At 36.1% G+C, this 24428-nt stretch overlaps 1 protein-coding gene across 1 annotated transcript in view; it reads right to left on the reverse strand.

Moving 5' to 3' along the window:
• Positions 1-126: 126 nt before the first annotated feature.
• Positions 127-24428, reverse strand: part of tnfrsf19 (tumor necrosis factor receptor superfamily, member 19) — a 32238-nt gene continuing 7936 nt past the window's right edge. The window contains exons 4-10 of the mRNA XM_077207069.1: positions 22864-23042; positions 19813-19898; positions 7033-7194; positions 5914-6036; positions 5655-5757; positions 3301-3500; positions 127-716 (exon numbers count right to left, since the gene is read on the reverse strand). Of these exons, the coding sequence (XP_077063184.1) occupies positions 712-716; positions 3301-3500; positions 5655-5757; positions 5914-6036; positions 7033-7194; positions 19813-19898; positions 22864-23042 (858 nt within the window). The 3' untranslated portion in view covers positions 127-711. The remainder of the gene's footprint in view (positions 717-3300; positions 3501-5654; positions 5758-5913; positions 6037-7032; positions 7195-19812; positions 19899-22863; positions 23043-24428) is intronic.

Raw genomic sequence — 24428 nt, forward strand, 5'->3', positions numbered from 1 at the left:
TGAATTTACTCGGGCCTCATACATCTAAAAACACAGTGCTTTGTATATTAGACTTTGTATACTTTTCTTATAATCGTTGCATTGTTGGCATTTGAATGCCATAACATTTTCATTAAAACACAAGCAAATCTTGTAAAGTTTTATTTACAAATTTGACGAGCCACAAAATTCATATGTTTTTTTTTTAAAGTTCACCAACCATCAATATGAAAAGCAAGAGTGAAGGCACAAGATGGGTATCTACATTATAAAAAATATTGTCCTCCTATTTCCTATAATACAATATCTACAATTCACCACACTGGAGATCACACACACACACACACACACAAACACACGCAGTTTGATCTATGGAACTGGAATGTACAGCAAAAGAGTCTGCAAACCATTCAGGTCGACTGCAACTAATACCTGCAGACAAATCTTAACTTCAGCCCTCCTGAACAAGTCATCAGTGCTGGGGTAAAAAACTAAAGGTCTAGTGATTCCTTTACAAAAGAGAGAATCTTTCATCGTATGTGGTTTTGTGTAGACATTAATAAAGTCTCTTTAGGCCGCTGTTGACGTGGTCACACACTGCTGGAGAAAGACGGTGAAACACACGTTCTCAGTGTGTGTGTGGCCTGATGTAATCTGAGCTGGGATCTTCTTTTGCTCTTTCTACCTCCAGAGTGGCTCTCAGAGGCCAACAACAGGTGAGATAAGAGTAGGTCATCCTGGAACAAGACAAAAAGAGCGCAAGAACACACTTGTTAATCGCTTGGCACTGAATCAGTCAAAGTAAATTAAAGCTTGTCTTATGACGTCACTTAATTTATGTGAATTAGCACAGAGGTGCAAGATTCGGCCTGGTCTCTTAAAGGGATAGTTGTCCTAATTTTTATTTTGAACGGAAGTGAATGGGGACTGTGACTTTCAGCTACAAAAGTAGTCTATATGACTTGTGTGCTACATTCCAAGTGTTTAGACAGATTCATTTACAGTTTCGGTTCCCATTCTTTCATTATATGGCTAAAAAACAACGGTATACAACTGTATATCTTCGATTGTGTTCCACAGAAGAGAGACCGCCATACGGATTTGGAACAACTAGAGTTAAGAAAGTAATTTTTAAGTGAATTATCCCTTTAAGGTAAATTTTGACAATGTTGTACTAATTCATTCCCTTGTATTAGGCTTGAACTAAATTAAAACAAGGGAACAAATCAGCACAATGTGGCAACAATTTAGCTAAAATGTGGGAATTTATTAATCAAGTCATGGGAAGGAATTTTTAATTTAGACTATACATTCAAACTACTTTTTATTTTTATTTCGGAGCTTGACAGCCCCAGTTCCCATTTAATTATACAGAAAACAACAGCCATAACTTTGGAATGAGCCAAAATTGTTAATTCCAAAAAAAGTTTGGAACAAGTTGACAGAACTTTTTTTTTAACTATTGTCAGTTTCCTTTTCTCTTCATACTCACGTCAAGAGGCGCTTTTCCACTGCAGTTTAATACCGCTTCAAAGTGGGTGGGATTATAGACTGATCGTTATAGCTGCGCCGCCTCTCCTGCCGTGACATCATCGTAAATGTGACACAAAACAAACACGCGACACAAACGCACAACACAGGAGCAATGGAGCATATCGATGCAATGGTTTTCTTGATTCTCGGCATATGGATATTTTTCACTGCAAGACGAATAAGTCTTGTGTCGCAAACCCAATGACGCTGGTAGTGGCGATTCTCCCTGACCAATCAGTGATCTGCAGTGTTTACATGTCACATTTTAACATTGGTAGTACGGCTTGCTTGGAACCTCAACCGATGTGGTACTAAAAAAACTGAACCCCCCCCCCCCCCCCCCCCCCAAAACTGAGCCGTACCGAGTCGTACCATGCAGTGGAAAAGCGCCAAAGGTTAACCTGAAACAAAAACAGAAATCTATGTAACCATATAATTCCAAACATCTTAATTCATCTAGTTTCAAATTCAATACTATCTGGTGTCACTTTGAAGGGTAACAAAGTAGGAAAGGCATGACTTCACGTGTTACACACCAGCGTGTTGTTTGACAGTCAAAGGGCCCTTTTATGTGTTTCAAAGGAAATTGAATAATTTGTTTCTTTCATGTTGAGCTTTTCTCCATAAGGCTTTTGTTTCCTGCGATCGCAAGTGTTTACACACACCACCTTCGGCTCTTGACGGCATAGACAGTTTGTCAGTCGCTCATTTACTTTGGCTCTCATAAACGAACACAGAAGCGAAGTGTTTCAACATCTCAGTTTCCATTCGGCTCACGTCTTGAATTCTGTCTAAATTCTGTTGCGAAATCATAAGTATGTTAATATAGTTCAGTTTATGAAGCCAATGATTAATCCCTCTATTGCAGACCTCCCTGGATTTTATTGATTTATTTATTTATTAATATTTTGATTTCAGCAATAAGGTTAAATTTGTTTACATTAATGTGTAGGTGTCACGATCTAACAATGAATAATACTTACAGCGATTATTAATCTTGGCTAATGTTAATTTCTACATAAACACTCCCATGTGAAAATGAAAAAAAAAATACAGTAAAAAAAGTGATATTGTAATACATTTTTCGGGATTCTTTGATAAATATAATTTTTTTAACATTATAAATGTTTTTACTGTCACTTCTGATCAAATGAATGTATCCTTGCATGCTAAATACAAGTAATATTTTTTTTTAAACAATACTGACCTAAAATTTTTGAATGGTAGAATCATTTCTTAATTATATAATAAATTAACTTAGAAATAGAATAGAATAATTAATTTGAATAAATTAACATTAGTAATTCCAAGGGGGGGAGGGGGGAGGGGGGGGGCTGGTTTGGGTCCCGAATTTTCTTTTTTCAGCCAATGAGCAGCCGGCGGGGGCTGGCTGCAGGACGACTCAACCTCCACGGACAGTTTTTAACGTTTTATCAGACAATAACTACTCACAATTTTGCTTTAGTATAATTTTCTGGACAATTAGGGCCGGATTTGGGATTCGGGACAACAGCTTAGATTTCGGGACTGTCCCGAATTTTTCGGGACGTCTGGTCACTGTTAAACATCATGGTCTACTTTGTGGCAGCATGAGAATATGATATCAATTTGCCCAGCAATAGACCCAAAACACTTTAAACGTCATAATTATGACTTCCAAACTATTAAATAGAAACTTCCCAGGAATCGAAATGCAGCATTGATTCACAAAGAGTTTGTCCCTGTAATAACTTTTCTGTAAGTCACTCCAGACTAATATAATGCGTTTCACCCCGTAGCATCACTCACCTTCCGTTGTAGACAGCTGTTGCAGTAGAGGCCGACTGTTTGACTCAGCTGGGCTCAGACCTGAGATCTGCGGCTCTCGCTCCTCGTCCTCTTCACACGAGGAACATGTCTCTGGCTGGAGATCGTCTGTGGTTGGCCAGGCCTCATCTGGTGCACCTCCCACATCTGTCAGGCTGGCTCCCAGAGATGGGTTCATCAGTCTGTGACGGGACAAAAAAAGCTTATTGGAGGGATAGTTCGGCCTAAAATGAAAATGAAGTCATCATTTAATCAACCTGGTTTGGTGAAAAACATCACGTTTTTATTCATCTTAATTTATCACGACTTATGTGTGTTTTCCAGATGAGTGGGAGTGAACTGAGGCGCTAATTGGGTTTCATGAACACACACTCTGTACAGAAGATCAACAGCCAAGGTTAGGATTTTCTTTAAATAATACACTAAATTTCCGTTTGTTGTACGAAAATGAAAAAGAAGGGCATACTGCACTAGAACAACACCAGGGTGAGTAAATGATGCCATCATTTTCATTTTAGTGAAATTTTTTGATGGCTTCTTAAAGAAACAATTATCATAAAATACCAAATTATGCAGGTGGAACACAAGAATATGAAAGTCTAATAGCTACCCGGACAGCAACATGGCGTCGGCCCAGATCCGGGCCACATCTGGTACATATGGATTCAACGCGTGCCAGATGTGGCACGGATCTGGGCCGACGCTATAACCCCGTTCAGACTGCAGGCAAAAGTGGCCCAAATCCGATATTTTTGGGGTCAAGTGACCAGGTCACACTTTTTCAGAAGTAGTGTGAGCACTCAAATCCTCCCCAGATCTGATTTTTTCAAATCAGATTTAGGCTACGTTGACACTGCAGGCTGAAACGATCCAATTTTTTTTTTGCCCCTATGCGTCCTGTATCTGATCTTTTAATGACGGTCTGAACGACACAGATCCGATCTTTTCAAATGCGACCCAGGCCACTTGGGTATGTGGTCCAAATCCGATATGTATCCGATCTTTTGGAATTCGACTTCAATCTGATCGGCCAGGTCACATGTATCCAACCCGCACGTCATTGATATGCGACAAACGTCATAATTCTGCGTTGAAGTAGGCGGGAATGAGAAGATAAACAACAACTATGGCGGACGATGCTGAGACCAGTCAATGGAAGGGAAGCGAGGTTTCTGATTTAATTAATATTTGGGGGGACAGCTCTATTCAGGCCAAGCTCGAGGGCTCTTAATGGAACCGAACTCTTCTGCGCATGCGGGTCACTTCTGGGTCATTTCACGATCACGTTCACACAGGAGATCACAAAAGGTCGCATTTAATTGGAAATGTGAACGGCCTTGCAAAAAAATCGATTTTTTTCCAAAAATCGGAATTGAGCATTAAGCCCCTGCAGTTTGAATGCAGCCTTAGACCACTTCCATATGTGGTCCCTATTCTGTTCTTTTAAAATTTCTCATCATCAAAGAATCCTGGGGGAAGGGGGGGGGATATATATTTCGGGTAATCTGACGCATTTGGCTGCCGCTCCTCTCTCCCGTTTGTTTAATTTTTGACTACTTTGAGTTGCCGTGAGGGTTTTGGAGCTTGTGAAGGCTGTTTTTGTTATTTTCTGGTCTTTTAACTGTCCCGCCAACTCGTTTAAGATCTATTGGATCTATAACTTTGGAACTCTCTGCCGTCTGAGATTAAGCAAATGGAAAAGTGTTTTTAAAGCATCTGTCAAAACGTACCTCTTTAGGGTAGCTTTTATTTGATTTATTTGACTATTATTGCTTTAACTATTTTTACTTCTTTTAAAAAGAGTTTAATTTAAAATATATTTAAAGGAGTAAAAAGAGTGTACTACTTTTAGCTAAAGAAGATATTTCTCTTTTATTTATTTATTATTTTTGTGAAGCGCTTTGAGATGTAATTTTTAAAGGCACTATAGAAAATGAAATGTATATTATTTCCACAAAAATAGTAAGCAGGAAAACTGTCTTCAACATTCATAATAATAATAACTTGAACAGCAAATCAGCATATTAGAATGATTTCTGAAGGATCATGTGACACTGAAGACTGGAGTAATCATGCTGAAAATTCAGCTTTGATCACATGATTTTTTTATTAAAATGTATTAAAATAGAAAATACTTATTTTTAATTGTAAAAAATATTTCATAATATTACAGTTAAACTGTATTTTGGATCAAATAAATACTGACCCCAAACTTTTGAATGGTAGTGTATGTTGAAAACCAAGAGAAGTTTGTCAGAATTGGAAAATGAATCTGTTGAATATGACCCAAATCGCCCAGAGCTCCTTTAACTTCATGTAAATGATGAAGAACCCACCCTTCATTGAGACTGCTCTGCGAGGGAAAGGGCCGACACTCAGGGCCACGGCTCTGGCTCCAGGTGTCATCGCAGCACAGAGATGGGATCAGGTGTACAGGACCTGGTAAACAAACCGCACATCAAATATCAAGATGACAATCAACATTCCCAGGACTCTCCAGAACTGTGTGGGATTAATAAAATGCTCATCTGACAGATAATTACTGGCTAACTCACATGTTTGGACTCGTCCAAGAGAAAGCTGTGTGAAACTCACCGCAGGACTGTCCTGATCCGGGACGGCAGTGACAACAAGGCCGCTGGGAAAACTCCAGAACTCGCCGGTCCAGACACGACAACTCTGAACCCACATAAGGACCTTCATGGGACCTCAACGAAACTGAGGCATCGGCACATGAAACAACAGCAAAAAACAGATATAGTATATAAAACTATATAGTTTAAAGGATAACAATTAACTACTTTAAAATAAAAAGCATTAAAACAGTCAAAATCGTGGTCTAAAACCATTTATAAAAACTTTATAAAATAGCAGAAACAGTGACATGGTAAAATACACCAATATTTAATCGATTATTGATATAAATACTGCTCAAATGTCTGAGGTCGGTAAGATTTTTTTAAAGAAATTGATACTTTCATACAGCAAGGATGCATCAAAAGTGACAGTAAAGACTGTTATGTTGTCTGGTGAACTTTCTATTCATCAATTCAGCTTTGCATCACAGGAATAAATTACATTTTAAAACATATTATTAAAAAACTATAATAAACTAAAGCCGTTTCCCAAATGACGCACTTTACAATATGCACTCATACACTATGTACGTATGCACTAACAGTGTAGTGTATGAACTTTATAAGGTTATTTTGTCATTCATCATTGGAGTCTGATGCCCCTCCCCTTCCGCTACGTAATTAAAGCTGCGACAGTCGAGTGCATGAAGTGCACAACATTACACACTTCATTGTTTCGCTTCATTAAGTGCATCATCCAGGGTATTTAAAGTGCTCTTTTTCTTTTTTTGGAATTTTCAGTGTGAACACACACTACTCGCACTATGTATACTACAATGCAGTATAGTACGCGAATTGGGACGCACATATAGTTTTGTTTTTTTTACATCAGAATTTAAGTCAGATCTGTCAGCATCATTGCAATGTCAGCTGATGTATCAACATGGTACAATAGCAGATAAATAAAAATAAAATCCTTTAAAATTTAGAATGGTAACCACCGCTTACAGTAAAATGTAGTTGAAGCACCACTGCTATCAAATAAGTAAATTTGTATGGAGTGATTAGAAATACTTTCTATTATATAGCTATACTGTAATTATAAAATGATACAATTATTGCACATGTCTCTAATCACCTGGTTTCTTCTCCAGCAGTTGTCTCTTACAGTAGATGACACACAGGATGAAGAGTGCGAGCAGGACTGTGGCCAGCGCACTGCAGATCACCGCTGCTAGAGCCATGTCTCTGGGACTGGTCACTGGAGGCTGGAGCGGGACAAGATTCACTCGTCCCATACCTGAAAGATACACACACGAGACAGGAAGTGAGGTCACTGAGCGTCTCCAGTTCCGTTTTTACTCTACTCACCCTTATATTGGAGTTTTTTTCTTCTTCTGTGCAACACAAAAGGCACAAAAAAATATAAAAAAGTAAAACTGTACAACCTCAAATAAAAATAAACATATTATTACTTTTTTTTTAAGCCAAAACTAATATAAACTAAAAATTGCCAGAAAATTAAAATGAAAACGGAAACAATAAAATTAAGGATGTACCCGAAGACGATACCTTATTCGGAAAGGTACGGATAATGAATAACGCTTTCAATGGAGCCCTAGGCCTAGAGGGACATGGTGATGGAGAAAAATATATATTTCAATGATTTTGCATTTGCTCCATAACATTTGCAGACTCTCGCAATTTTCTCAGGGAATGCAAACGATTGCGAAAAAACGCAAAAAAAATTGCAATATAATTTTGCCTTGACTCTCATATTTTTTCACCATGTCTTTTAACTATTATATTATATACATAATACTAAAATAACATTGCCCAGAAGGCTAAAGGCCCCAATATCCTTATATAAACTGCCATAGTTTGAATACGTATGAATACGTAATCGGTGGGTGTGGTCTGAGGCTCCACCTTCTTTGACACGGAAATCTATTCAAGTAAATCTTTTCTGCTCAGTTTGTTCAAAGCATACTGTATTCATCCAAACGCCACTCCTTGTCAGAATGTTTGCAAACAGCAAGTTGATCAGCAAATCTTTAACCCTGAGCAAAGAACAAAGAAGAACTTTGCTGTGAGTATACCGTGGCCTCAATTTGCCATTAGTTTCATATAGGTTTTTATACTAGTGTTATAAAATCCATAAGAGATTTTCATGTTCTACTACACTTTCCTTTTTAACACCATAATGTGACCCAGTCTGTTTCATCTTCCACTGAACTGTGTGTGTGTGTGTGTGTGTGTGTGTGTGTGTGTGTGTGTGTGTGTGTGTGTGTGTGTGTGTGTGTGTGTGTGTGTGTGTGTGTGTGTGTGTGTGTGTGTGTGTGTGTGTGTGTGTGTGTGTGTGTGTGTGTGTGTGTGTGTGTGTGTGTGTGTGTGTGTCACATGTCTCCTCTCGCTGTGGCTGCGGCTGGGAATGTGCTCCAAAGAAAACGGGGTTTAAATAGCAGAAATGTCCTGGAGGTGAAGGGCACATTCCCAGCCTGCCGATAATTTTTCACCCCTTTACCCCGGGCCAGTCGGGCCTTCACTTGCCAGTCTAGCGAGCCCATTATTAAGAGGCAGATCAAGGCCATTGGCAGTCACTGCTATATGTTTGAAGTCGGTTGGGGAATGTGTAATCAGCCTGAGAAAACAGCTGCCACAGTCTGAAGGCACCACAGGATCTCTGATGTCACCGTCTACAGAGCCTTCCCTACCCTGAAGACAACAGCCATCTGAGAAAAAGCTTGGGACTATCAAGTGACTGATCTAGCCTGAAGAAGGGGTTTTACTCTCAGTGTTCTACTGACACCGACTATTAAATCATCGAGATAATTGGGGTTATCATGTTATCTGGTGTGTACATCAATGTATCCATCACTTAGGACTTGGAAAATGGTTGAGTGGTGAGCTTTAAAGTGTGTACGTTCACATAAATGGTTATTTCGCTAGTAGGAGTTAATCAAGTAACAGCTATAGTTAGCTACTAGCCAGAAACACTTCGCAATGCGCTAATAACTACTTCATGTGAAGTGCACAGGAGACTCTGTATTCACAATAGACCATTCATTTTCTTCAAAGGGAAACTGATTTTTCACGATAACTTATAAACATTTAAAGACAGACCTACTGTGAGTTCAGAGGTTGCTAATCGATGGTATATGCTTTTGTTGAAACCTTCAGCCCGCATTATTTCCATTAAGATGTTTTAATTATCATGTTTACCAATGGAATTCCTAGTGAAAAACTACATTACCCATGATGCTGTACAGAAAATTCCAGTCGCCTTCACCTTCAGAACTGCCTTAATTCTATGTGGCATTGATTCAACAAGGAGCTGAAAGCATTCTTTAGAAATGTTGGCCCATATTGATAGGATAGCATCTTGCAGTTGATGGAGATTTGTGGGATTCACATCCAGGGCACGAAGCTCCCGTTCCACTACATCCCAAAGATGCTCTATTGGGTTGAGATCTGGTGACTGTGGGGGCCATTTTAGTACAGTGAACTCATTGTCATGTTCAAGAAAACAATTTGAAATGATTCGAGCTTTGTGACATGGTGCATTGTCCTACTGGAAGTAGCCATAAGAGGATGGGTACATGGTGGCCATAAAGGGATGGACATGGTCAGAAACAATGCTCAGGTAGGCCGTGGCTATTAAACGATGCCCAATTGGCACTAAGTGTGCCAAGAAAACATCCCCCACACCATTAAACCACCACCACCAGCCTGCACAGTGGTAACAAGGCATGATGGATCCATGTTCTCATTCTGTTTACACCCAATTCTGATTCTACCATCTGAATGTCTCAACAGAAATCGAGACTCATCAGACCAGGCAACATTTTTCCAGTCTTCAACTGTCCAATTTTGGTGAGCTCTTGCAAATTGTAGCCTCTTTTTCCTATTTGTAGTGGAGATGAGCGGCACCCGGTGGGGTCTTCTGCTGTTGTAGCCCATCCGCCTCAAGGTTGTGCGTGTTGTGGCTTCACAAATGCTTTGCTGCATACCTCGGTTGTAACGAGTGGTTATTTCAGTCAAAGTTGCTCTTCTATCAGCTTGAATCAGTCGGCCCATTCTCCTCTGACCTCTAGCATCAACAAGGCATTTTCACCCACAGGACTCCCCCATACTGGATGTTTTTCCCTTTTCACACCATTCTTTGTAAACCCTAGAAATGGTTGTGCGTGAAAATCCCAGAAACTGAGCAGATTGTGAAATACTCAGACCGGCCCATCTGGCACCAACAACCATGCCATGCTCAAAATTGCTTAAATCACCTTTCTTTCCCATTCTGACATTCAGTTTGGAGTTCAGGAGATTGTCTTGACCAGGACCACACCCCTAAATGCATTGAAGCAACTGCCATGTGATTGGTTGATTAGATATTTGCATTAATGAGAAATTGAACAGGTGTTCCTAATAATACTTTGGGTGAGTGTATATACATAGATTCATTTTTAGCCCTGGTTTCTATGTTCTATGTGGTTTCTGTTAAAAAATTTTTTTTTTAAAGATTTACAAAGTGGCTGCCTTAAATTTTTAATTAGAATAAACTTGGATGTTTAAGTCATTTCAACTTAAATTTACATTAAACAGATTTAAACAATTGAGCTGGATCTTATATAACTTGCTTTTGTAATCTAGTGCAACTTATTTTGATGAGTTAAAGCAATGTAAAAATATATATTGTCCTAACTCATTGCCCATATAATTTTTACAGTGTATATGTAAGTTATCTGTCATATTGGAAGAGTCAAAGCCTGTCCATGAACACCCGAGAGCAAGTTGACTGTGCGTCTGCAACCGTAGTTTGATCAATATCTACAATAGACTTGGTGATTTTCATAGAATTTAGTTTCTCATTAATACAATACAACAAGATGAAGATAGCTAACACGACATTAAAATGTTACCATTTTTAAACACTTGTAGTATTGAGTTAATACATAGAAAAACACAAGCCAACACATTCTCACCTGTGCAAGGGTATCCCATTTGTTAAATCTTGGCGTTTTTAAAAAACTGCGCAATGTTGTGGCATCTTGGAAAACTCATCTTGAAAAATAAACTGATTTTTACTGTGGGTGACGACAGTATCGGACTGAAATGTTTTGCCAAGCAAGACATGTTCTTGGAACAACATCTTTTGTTGATCCTGGAACAACATTCTTGTCCGAAAACATAGTCCTAACACTATCCCTACCCCTAGACCTTACCCTACCTATAACATATCCCTAAAATCATAGGGAAATGATAGGTGAATAACACTGATGTAGAAACACCTACCCCTGGTTTAAGCTAAACTTGACATAAACTATGAACTTGTCCCTCAAATCCGAGAGGTTGATTGGAATGTTGTTCCAGGACCAACAAAAATGTTTATCCAGAAACATGATTTTCCTGGATTGGTGGAACAAATTCCACTAATCAGTGAACCTTAAATTGGGCCAAAAGAAAACTTTAGTGTTGCCCATATAAAATATTCAATATATTGCTTTTTTATGAAACTTACCCACATTCAATTGTTGATGAAAACATGAATTTATATATTTATTTATTTTTAAGCAGAGGCTTAATTTTTTTTTCTTTTGATATATTGCATGTTCAGATATTCCTAAAACAAAATATTCTGGAGGCCATGAAAATTTTGTGAAAATTATAAAATATACTGCCGCTGGCAACTTTTTTTTTTTTTAACCGCTGGCAGGGAAAGAGTTAAAGCCGTTTAGAAAAATGTTTTTTTGTAATTTTGTCTGTAATGTTTCGACAAAACAAAAGTTTGTCATGTTGCAGCTGGATGGTTTGGTTCATGACTTATAACTCTTAAACAAAGACTTTTTAAAAATGGCTACGGGGAAAATGAATGGGAAAAATACTTCCAGAAACATAGGTCTCTGAAAAAGAGGGAGGGCACTACTACACTATATTGATTTCAGTAGAGACTGATGTTTGCTTGTTGCTAAGCTAACTGCACAATAGTCAAAAATACATAGCAAACAAGTTTTGCACAGACTTCAAAGACTACTACGTGAAAATGCCAAACCGTAGTTTAATGTAAAAGAGTTTTTGTGTTGTTTTTGTTTTTGTAGACTACATCAAAATAAATAGTTAAGTACAGACATGCCTATTGCAAATCCTAGACAGTCAGATTTTGGAACAAAGGCAAAAATACGCAGAAATAAAGCCTGTGGACTTCTTTATGCCGAAGTATTATTTTGCTGTAATGAAGTTAAATATGAACCAGATCTTTGTTTAACATCTTTTCATTGGATGAACACAAGCGTTCATTATTTGCTCTACGGTAAATTAATCATTAAGTAAACATGGGCTTGGCCTTCACAGATACAAGTGCTCTTTGTGAGACAATGTCAACATCAGTTGAGCCCTCAAAAGAAGTTTCTTTGTTGAAGATGTGAGCCTTTGTTCACTTTGTTTGAAGACATAATCAAAACTATAGGTGCAGAGCTCATCATTTAGTCCTATAGTGACAATGTTGAGCAATATTTAGCATTGTTGTTATGCAGCCGCTCAGGTGTTACTATAGTGTTCTGGGTGGCTGCTAGATTTGCTAAGCTGTTATTTTCTGATCCCACCAAGTCTCTATGACTGAGTTTAAATAGTGAATGTGATTCTACCAAGTACAGCATGTTTCTGAATCAACATCTTTGTTTATCCTGGAACAACATTCCAATCAACCAATCAGATTTGAGGGACAAGTTTACAGTTTATGTCAAGTTTAGTATTACAACCAGGGTTAGGTGCTTCTACATCAGTGTTATTCACCTATCACTTCCCTCTGATTTTAGGGAGAAGTGCTCCTGATTTCGAAATGGCGTCATACCAGTTCATTCTTCTACTTTGATTGAATTATATCATCATTTTTTAGATGTTTGCATCAAAACGGAGGAATACTTTGGGCGCTATTGAATATTTTGAACGATTTTATCGTCTGCCAGGAAAAAAAATTATTTGCTTAAGTAACATCACGCATCTCCTCAACAATCCACATGGTTTGAGGAATGATTCAGGATGATTAACATGCTGAGGTCTAATACTTAGGGTTATTGGTTTTTGAAAGCCATGATGGTCAGCACACATTGTGCTTTGGTGCTCATACAGGTTATGCAGTTTCAAGTCCAACCTGCATCATGTCCTGATCCCGTTTCCCAAATCAAAAAATTGCATGTGTATAGAAAGAGAAAATAAGAGAAAGATATGTGAATGAGCAGAATCCCATAAAGAACAAAAACTGCATGAACTTCAGAGTTTGCTCAGAGTTGTACTTCTATCTACACTGTCATGTCTCAGTGCCAGCAAATCTGGCCCAGCTGTGTGTTGTCCTCCATCCCTTCACCTCCCCCCAAAACCAAAGCGTTTCCCCTCTTATCAGCGGCCCACAGCTGCAGCAAACACAGACAAAGGGCGGCCCTTGAAAAGATCTCACCTGCTGATACTATCACAGCACTGCGCTCTGTGAGCCAATAGACTGCTCTCTTTGATGTGTGCGGCTGTTGACTTTAGAGAATGCCACACTGAAACACATGGCCTTGAGTCCGACACAACTGTGGGGCAGGTAACATGGAGGATTGTGTTGATCTAGATCCCGAACTTCCAAGCAGGTTGCTTATTAAACGCTTCATAAAAGAGCGTTATTCATTTCATTAGTTGCCAAGCTTGGGGCATTTAAGCGGAAGGGTAAAATTGAATTCAGTTCTAAAACCTAGAGAGTGACCCTGCGGTCTACCACACAGCCAGCATCATAACCTAAATGGAACCACATAAGTGAAAAAATAAAAGAAAAACTTTTTATGTGAAATGCACAGGACACTCGATTCGCAAGTGATTTGAGTAGAGTTTGAGCAGCACAATAATCGAAAAATAGCACCCTAGCACACACACATATTGAGTCAAATTGTCAAATTGTAAAAAAAATACAATTTTTTGACTATTGTAATTTTAAAATGTTTACTATTGTTATAATAATATTAATAGGGCTGGGAAAAGATTAATCGCGATTAATCACATCCAAAATAAAAGTTTACATAATAAATATTTTTATAATTGTGTTTACATAATATATGTGTGTGCCCTGTGTATAATTATTTTGTATATATATAAATACTTGTGATGGTGATGGAATAGATATGAGCATTGTAAAAAAAACTATAGATTGCATACTTCAACCTCTAACTTATATTTTCAATCTTTCTTTTAGTTCAGGTGTTTTCCCTCAAAAGATGAAGACTGCTAAGATAATACCTATTTTTAAAAAAGGAGATAAACATGAGTTTAATAATTATCGACCTGTTTCAATACTTTCGCAGTTTTCTAAAATAATAGAAAAATGGTTTACTCATAAATTAGATTTATTTTTGGAAAAAAATGATTTACTTTTTGACTATCAATACGGATTTCGATCCAATAGATCAACTGCCCTTGCACTAATTCATTTAACTGAAGAAATTCTTGCTGCAATGGACAAAAAACAGTATTTTGTAAGTATATTCCTGGATTTACAAAAAGCGTTTGACACTGTCAACCACAACTTATTGTTGACAAAACTACAACACTATGGATTAAGGGGTCAGACATATAAATGGCTTGAAAGCTATTTAAGTAATAGAAGCCAATATGTTCAATTTAAAAACTATAACTCGGACTGTAAAACTGTTGTATGCGGAATTCCCCAGGGTTCAGTAATTGGCCCTAAACTTTTTATATCATTTATTAATGATATATTTGAGGCTTCCAAAGACATGAATTTTTTGTTGTTTGCTGATGACACAACTGTGTTTAAGACTGGGACAGATTTAAATGAATTAATGGCCACTAAATTGTTATAATAAATTGTTTCTAAATTGGGATAAGACAAATTATATGGTTTTTGGAAAAAAGGGAAAACAGGGATGCACAAAATTAGTTATTGAGAATGTAAATATTGAATGTGTCTCAGAAATCAAATTTTTGGGAGTTATCCTAGACAGCAAACTTAGCTGGAAGCCTCATATTGAGCATATCAAAGGTAAAGTTAGTAAAAATATTGGTATTCTTTATAAAGTTAAACACATATTGGATGAAGCTTCATTACAGCTTCTATATATAACCTTAATTGTTCCATATTTAACATATTGTATCGAAGTGTGGGGTAATGCTTGCACCAGTTATACAGAAAGGCTTTTCTTACTTCAGAAGAAAGCGATAAGAATTGTGACTTATAAAGGTTTACGAGACCACACAAACAAACTGTTTATAAAATTGCAGACCTTGAAATTAAAAGAGTTGGTCAAATTTAAAATACTACAAATTATGTGGAAGGTGAAAAATAATTTGGTGCCAATACATATTCAAAACAAATTCATGCTAATTACAGACAGTAACAACAAAAGAAAAGGTAATTTTTGTGTACCATATTCACGCACCTCACAAAAACAAAAAGGGTTCCTTGCAATTGGGATCAATTTATGGAACTCTTTGGACATTGTGCAAAAAACAAGTAACACGATTGTTCAATTCAAAAAAATGTATTAAAAAAATGCTCTTAGAAAATACGAAGGCAGTGAAGCATAAGAACCAATGTTTGACAAATTTGAAATTGTTAATTATTTAGATGTGAAGTAATATCGTAGCCTACCTAGATTAAAAAATAAAATTAAAAAAAACGGCGAGCCATCTGTTTTGTGTCAACTAAGATTATTGAAAAAAGGGGCTTGAAATTATAAGACTAGGTCTTCCTCATGCTCCTATTCAGCATTGAATGTTATTATTTGTTGTTGATGTGATTAATATTGTGTCTGTAATAACATCATGACTGAATAAAGAACTTGAACTGAACTGAACTGAAATACACACACATGCATGTATATATTTAAAAAATATTTGCATGTATATACTGTATATATTTATTTATAATTTATATTATATATAAATATAAATTTTTTATATATAAAAATTTTTTTTTTCTTATATGTATACATGCATGTGTGTGTATTTATATATACAAAATAATTATGCACAGTGCACACACATATATTATGTAAACACAAACTTTTATTTTGGAAGCGATTAATCTCGATTGATCTTTTCCCAGCCCAATAATAATTTTATTACTGTTATATTATATCTAATTTAAAAATGTTATATATTGTGTGTGTGTGTGTGTGTGTGTGTGTGTGTGTGTGTGTGTGTGTGTGTGTGTGTGTGTGTGTGTATGTGTGTGTGTGTGTGTGTGTGTGTGTGTAGAGAGAGAGAGTCCAGTATAATATTGTGTAATATACTTATGTATCATTCATTATAATATTAATAATTTGCAATGAATAATTTATTTTAACAATTTAAAAATAATTACAACTAGTATATATATATATACACATATATATACATACACACACACAGTATTATATACTTGTGTATATTTAAATTTTTTATTATATTATATTATTGAATACTTATTTACCATTAAAAATAATAACAATTAGAATTAGTATTATATACTGTATAATATACTTGTGTATTTCATATTTTTATTAAATATATTACATTGAATACTTGTGTATATTTTTATTGTTGTTGTTATTATTACTACCACTTGCACTACTTTTACAATCATTTTTGCCCAACACTTGAATGCAGCTCACCAGTTTTTCACCTATTCTCGTGTGTACTGTTATATTAAGTTATTATCTGCATTTAATCACAGGATTGTCTTTTATGTAGTTCTCGATCAAACTAATCAAATGAGTCCATCAGTGACCCACAACAAGACATGAGACCATACCTGTCAACATTTGGTTTTCAAAATCCGGGTGTACTATACTGCACGTGTTAAGTGTATTATTTACATTGCAATAACCATAAATTATTAATTTAGTAATATTTCTTTATATTTTTTATTTGTAAATAGATGTTAGTAAGCATGTGATGAGGTCAAATGTCCAGTTTGGGACATAATAACTTGTAATAAGTGATAGAAAATATGTTCAATCTCAAAGGTAAAGTGCAACATTGCCCAAAACGTCACCTGCCATCATGTCCATCGGCTCGGTTTCGGGTTACACTTGACCTATAACTGGGTTATTGCCAGGTTGAGGTGACAAACAGGTTGAAATTTTAAATGGTCTGTGGATTGTGTGAATATAATGCATCAAACATTAGACAAACATATTGGTCCGATTATTCATAAAGGAGTTTGGGCCATGCAAATTACGGGAGTTTCCCAGGAAAAATAACAAACCGGGGGGGGTCCGGGAGATAAGGCTAAAAAAACGGGAGAAACCCGGGAAAAACGGGAGTGTTGACAGGTATGCATGACACTCCAAGATGAAAGCCATCGCTAATTATGATCTATGGTTAATTATGATCTGAGCCAATGTGAAGAAATCCCCTTCAGGTCAAAATACCAAACCACTCGTTTTCTATCACACTCTTGCGGTTCAAGCTTTCTTCAATATGTTCAGTACAAAAAAATGGTCGCTTTTCATGCCGGGCTGCTTCAGAGACTCCAAATTGAGTAGCTTTGTGATTGAATCCTAGTAAGAGTTAAATCAGAGGTGTTTCGCAAAAGCAAAAATGCCAGCTTATATTACTCTCACCCATTACCGGCCCAGCAGCCGCCCGGCTCTCATGTGACCCCTTCGTAAATTGGCTTCACATCAGTTCAGATGCTTAGATGGGACAGCTGTGAGGGGCTTAGCCAAATATTTAGAGCTATCCCATGACAAGAAAAGACAGCAGCAGATGAAACACATTAAAGAAGCTAGAGGAACCCATAAAATGCTCTGTTTTCTTCCGTTCGCTCTCAGGATGGGCCAAGGAGACCAGAGTGTTTCTGGATTTATGGTCCTCTCTAAAGACAGACTTCCTCGTGCAGCTGCGTGTTTGCCCCGGGCCGACGTGGGGGCTATTAAAACCATCGGGCCTTTGAGTTTTCACCACCCTCTGTCAGATAATGCCAGAGGACAGGAACGCTCTGGAGTCTTTCACCCGTTTGCACGCACAATGGGTCAGAGCAGCTTTGAGTTCCTGCATCAGGTTCAGTTATGGTCCTGAAGTAAAGCTACAGAAGTGCAAAGAAGTTTCTGATCTTAGCGCATCATAAACAAAGGAGAGTATACAGTAACTAAATACCTTCTTCCCAAGTCCAAAAGGAGCATTTTTGATATCTGCAGATTTTTCACAATTTTTTTTCCAACACATAAAAACCTACAATTACATGTCAACTATATGGCATTCAGACACTTGCTGCTTTGTAAAATGCTGGGGAAAATTTTTTTATTACATTTTTGATAGTTTTAAAACAATAAAAACAATTCTCGATAAACAAAAAATATTTTTAATTTCTCTATGAAGCCAAGAAATCTTTTTTTTTTTTTTTTTTGAATGCCAATGCTCATTGTTTCATTTTAAATTATTTTTTTAAAGAAAATTTTATTTTATTTTATAATTTATGATAGTTATTGAAACAATTCTCAATAACCAAAAAATCTTTTTATTTTCTCTATGAAGCCAAAGCTCTTTGTTTATTTTTAAAATGTGTATTTATTTTTTATAATTTAATGCAGTTTTTAAAAGAAATTGTTATAAACGAGAAGTCATTATTCACTGTATAAAGCCAAAATTATTATTTCTATTCTATTCTATTATTTTATTTTACTTTATAAGTTATGACGGTTATTAAAAACAATTATCAATAACCAATAAATCTTTTTTATTTTTAGTATGATACCTTTTTCATTTTATTTTATTTTATTTATTTATTTTAACCGAGAAATGATTTTCTGTATGGAGAAAAAACCACAAGGAATTTCTTTCATACTTTTCTATTATGGAAAAACATTCCTGAAAAAAAAGCAGCTGCAAACATCTTAAACCTCTGGAAGTCCCACTTCTTTTTATAAGGTATAAGTTCTCTCCCTGTGTAACTGCCAAAGACACAAGCTTCCGTACAATGGCCCTCACCGGTGGGTAAAATGAGCCCAATTAAAGCCACAGACTGCAGGAGAACAATACACTGCTTTGTGAAGCGCTGCTTGTTTAACATACCCATTTGTGTATTTGCAGAAGAGAGCCATGCAGTTTCCAGCAGTTACACAGAGAGTTGTGTTTATTACCTACGCCTATGTTCTGACTTTAAAAAAAGGCATTTATTTGATTGTAAAATATTGCTGTATGAATCACCAAGACTGAGTGGATCGTCATCTCACAGATTATTATTAATGCAACTGTTTGTATGATGGACCCTTTTAAAGGATTACCCTAAAAAAATCTGTCATCACGTACTCACCCGGATTATGTTTTTGATTGTTTTTGATTTCATTCTAAGTGGATTTGATTCACTGATAATCTTGCCCTTCACATTAGCTCTCATTTGCATTTTTTTAAACTATGTGATGCTATGGGATGTGGAATATAGAGCATAAGTCATGTGGAACATTTGTGGAGCGTTTTTGTCCTTTTATGAGGCTCAATGGTCACTTTAATGGTATGGAAAAGAGTGGCTATAGGACATTCTGTAAAATATTTTATTTTATGTTCCATGGTTTAGAATGACAAGAGAGCAGGATTATTATAGTTAACTAAAACTATAACCATAAAAAATGTTAGTTGAAATAATATAACTCAAAATATGTCAACTTAATTGTAAACTTAAACTTAAAACCTGTAAACTTAAACTTAATCTCATTTTCATTTTGTTTAATTTGATGTGAAAAAATGTAATTGAGAATAATTGATGACATAATTTTCATTTTTGCATGAAGAAACCCTTTGAAGACATTATCATTGACATTTAAATCAAACTGTGATCTGATCCTGATTTGGTTTTTTTTCCTGAGTAAATGAATGCACTGGGCATTTTCCTCAAGGACTGAAATACCTTCAAAAACTTTTGTATTTAACATTAATTAATAAATGTGCTTACAGTGCGGTTCATATGGTGGCGGGGGGTCTCCACATGGGATGCACTCCATATCCTGAAATCCACTTAACTTCGTCTTTCTGTAAAATCTGTAAGAATAAAATGCATATTAATTTAAATAAAATAAAAAATAATGCATTTTATTTATTATTTTTATTATATTATTATATTGTATTAATAATTTTGGAGTTGTAAATCAACTCGTTCCGGGTCATTTTGTCAGTTAACTTTTATTTAGCAAAGATACATTATGTTGATTAAAAAAAAATGCCAGTAAAGACATTTATAATGTTACAAAAAGATCTCAATTTCAAATAACTGTGGTTCTTTTGATCAAAGAATCTTAAAAAAAATGTTTCATGATTTCCACAAAAATATGAAGCAGCACAACTGTTTTCAACATTGATGATAATAATAATAAATGTTTCTTGAGCAGCCAATCAGCATATTAGAATGATTTCTGAAGGATCATGTGACACTAAAGACTGGAGTAAAGATGCTGAAAATTCAGCTTTGATCACATGAATACATTAATTTATTAGTGTTTACAAACAGTTATTTTAAATTGTAATAATATTTTAAAATATTACTTTTACTGTATTTTTTATTAAATAAATGCAGCCTTTTTGATCATAAGAGATTTCTTTCAAAAACATAAAACAAAAATCTTACTGAACCGGAATCTATATCAATATTTGCCGAGAAAAGCCACCAACTGCATATAATTCAAAGACATCCCATTCATTATTGTTGCAGATTATTAAACAAGTGGATAGACAAAATCTGGCTTTAGAAGTCAAATACAATTTAAAGCAATCCAATTTACAATCTTACAGGTTGTTTAGCTTACACAGTTCACACACTCTTGTCTGAGATGTGTTTTAGTTGTTGGATTATGTACACATGCATTTGTCTAGCTGTTTTTTAATTTAATGTCTCTGAAAAATCCCTTATTAGAAAATTGGATTAATAATTACTTGACAGCCCTAATTAATTAATCAACTTTAAAGGAAATCTATCCATTACAATGTGAGAAATATTCAACCATTAGTAACAGTCCTAAGAATACATTTTTCTAAAACGACGTGGATGAAGGTAATGTGAAGAGTTGCCTTCAGCATGTCTTACTGTGCCAAAGCACTTAATTATGGGTAATCAAAAGTTATTAAAAACGTATCTGGTGAGAGCAGGATGCTGCTGTGGGGAAACTAGTAACTCTTGCAGCGATAGTGAAACGCAGCTCTTCATAAACCTGACATGTTTCAGCTTCTAGGGCATGTCTGGGCCCAACCGAAGGCCTGGAGTTGATTTCCCTGACCTGGACTTTAAACTGAGCTTCACTTGGGGCTGGAGGGCTAAAGTGTGTGTAACTCATGTCAGTCGAGTTTAAAAAGCTGAGTTACAGCTGCACGTAAATACAGTTTGGGTTTCATGACTGTATGCTCTCAAAAATAAAGGTTCTTCATAGAGTGTATTAGTGACAGCCCACTTTTTCAGCAGTGTTGGTTCCGGAAGTATTTGTTCCATTTATTTTTCCCATAGGGATTTTTAAAAAAGTATTTGCTAAAGCGGTATAAGCCGTGAACCAAATCAATCCGCTACAAGATGAATGACAACATTACAAACTTGTAGCTATTTGAGGCAAAAAAAGTATTTGAAAATTTGACAAAAAAACAAAGGTACAAGACTGCACTTTACGGCTTTAGTGAGGAAAAGAACTACAATCCCATAAAGCACTGCAAATGACATAATGGATTAAAAACGATGGAGAAATATAAAACTATTCATTCAAAGTTGATTATATTTTTAGGAACAATACATTTAAAAAAAAAATTAAATACGCATATACCAAATCTTTAAGTATTTTGAGAGAGTAGGGAGACTGACTTTATTACATCATTTGCGGTGCTTCATGGGAGTGAAGAGCCTTGCAGAAATCTTTTGATACAATTTTGCGTACAGCATCATGGGTAATGTAGTTTTTAACAATGGATTCTGCTGCTATACACAATTTTTTTGAATAAATGGAAAAAATGCAAACAGATGGATTCAACAAAAGCTTATACCAAGTCTGTCTTTAAATGTTTATAAGTTATCGTTAAAAAATGAATTACCCTATGGAGAAAAAGTTTTAATTCCGGAACACGATTGTATTTATGGTTTCATGAAGAACCTTTCTGTCCCTCCATTGACAGCTACACGACTACCACTTTGAAGCTTCAAAAAGACTCAATCGCTTTATATGGTGAACTAACAGATTGAATTTAGGCTTTTATTCACATATAAACATTCATCAACTCACACATCAGATATGGTAAACAGAAGTTCAAGCATGTTCGCTTGATGTGTAAGAACCAATGAGGTTCATTCTTGTGTGTTCGAAAGTCTTACGGTTTTAATGACATTAATGACAGAATTTTTATTTTTGAGTGAACTAACCGTTTAAGGTTTTAGTTTTTAATCGTTTTTTTTTTCTTCGATTTTTCGAACTAAGGAAAAGTATTTATGTTTTACTTGGGGAACAAAATATTCTTCTTCTACGGCATCACTGCGAAAACCCCTCTTTTGGAACCTTTATTTGTGACCCTGGATCACAAAACCAGTCTTAAGTAGCACGGGTATATTTGTGGGAATATGGGTCAAAATTATCAATTTTTATTTTATGCCAAAAATCATTAGGATATTAAGTAAAGATCATGTTCCATGAAGATATTTTGTAAATTTCCTATGTAAATATATAAAACATTTATATTTGTGAGTGAATGCAGCACAATCGCGAACATAAATGGACAACTTTAAAGGCGATTTTCTCAATGTTTCGATTTTTTTGCACCCTCAGATTCCATATTTACAAATAGCTGTATCTCGGCCAAATATTGTCCTTTCCAAATACAGCTTTCATGTGATGTATAAATCTCAATTTCAAAAAAATGACCCATAAGACTGGTTTTGTCATCCAGGGTCACATTTATAAGAGTGTATTATAGATGGAGTTGGTGTAGGAAAACGCCCATCATTATTTATTGTATATAATTGTGCTCATGGCTGACTCACCCGGGCAGGCAGTCTCCGCAGACGGCGTTGTTCGTGGTGGAGCAGTTCCCCTTCTGGAAGCGGTTGAGTAGAGAACAGTCCAGACAGGGCTTGCATTTCTGCAGGCTGCGGTCTTCTTTGAAGCGACTGGCTCTGCAGGGCACACACTGGGCATCCTCCCCATAGCCAAAGCCACATTCCTGTGAGGATTAACAGAAGATATCTCACTGCCGAGGAAGGGAAGGGCGAGGGAGAGCCGTGCTAAAGAAAAGCGCCAATGTGGACTAACAAGAAGCCGAGATGACATAATGTTCACAGTGAGTGTGTTTGTGTGTGTGTGTGTGTGTGTGTGTGTGTGTGTGTGTGTGTGTGTGTGTGTGTGTGTGTGTGTGTGTGTGTGTGTGTGTGTGTGTGTGTGTGTGTGTGTGTGTGTGTGTGTGTGTGTGTGTGTGTGTGATCTCCCAGCTGAACAAAGGCCAAGCTTCTTTTGAGAGAGTCTATCTTACACAGGCAATAATCTCCCTGACTCTCACGGGATCAATGGACAGCCTTCTGCTCCGGGCCCCTGAAGGGCTCCTCATTTGAATCAGAAAGGCCCACGGGGACGCCCATTGTTGGTTTATTGGGAGTTTATTGCAGAGGTTTTGTCAGGCCTGTCTTCGGCTAAAGTGTGTCTGAGAAATATTGATATTGAGAGGTATTGGTATGTGGAACGCAGAAAAAGAAAGCCCTTTAAAATAAAAGATTTACAAAGCATTTTTAACGATTTTTAATAATGCAATCACATGCACATTAAAGTGTTTCTAACCACAGAATTAGGAATGCACACAATATTCTTTTTAAATAAAAAATATATAATTTTTTTTTTTCAATTTAATATTAATTTTTTTTTATAATTTGTATATATATATATATATATATATATATATATATATGTTGTTATATATATAATGTATATTACCATTCAAAAGTTTGGGGTCATGCTTTATGTTCTTTAAGCACATTATAATTGCAAATTATTTTCTTTTGATTTTGGAGTGAAATATAACCCAGACATGTTCTTGACAGGTTTGATGAGATTCACCCAGATAAGCGATCTGTTTTAGGCAAATCCAAATCTCAAAGGAAACTTGAGGAGAGGTCTCAATGTCAAGTTGTGTGGTCATGGAGAATACTCAGCGCTCTTGAATTATACGAGACAACACCCTTTGCATTGTTCCCTAAATACAGGCCTATTTTATTTCAATAAAAGATCTAAAACTGTGCAGTTTGCGTAATAATATAAGGCTGATTTTACTGTACTCATGCCGGCCTAAGAAAACATAACAAAGAGACCACAGAGAAAGTGTCTACATGAACAAAATGAGCAAGCTTGCCATTTTAGCCGATTGAATGAGCAATATAACAATGGAAAAAAATACAGTTGCCTTTAGCTTAGCAACTAGTAACTAAACACCAGAATCTTGCACACAAAAGAGAGAAAATTAAGTTGGGAAGATTTTCTAATGGGTTGGGAACGGTTTTTCTTTGAACGGTGACGAACAATGTTTGTTGGGCATGTTTCTGTACAACATGTTGGACTTTGA

This window comes from Siphateles boraxobius, unplaced genomic scaffold (genome assembly GCF_051911475.1).
Source record: "Siphateles boraxobius isolate OS27281-9 unplaced genomic scaffold, OSU_SipBor_1 6, whole genome shotgun sequence".
NCBI lineage: Eukaryota > Metazoa > Chordata > Actinopteri > Cypriniformes > Leuciscidae > Siphateles > Siphateles boraxobius.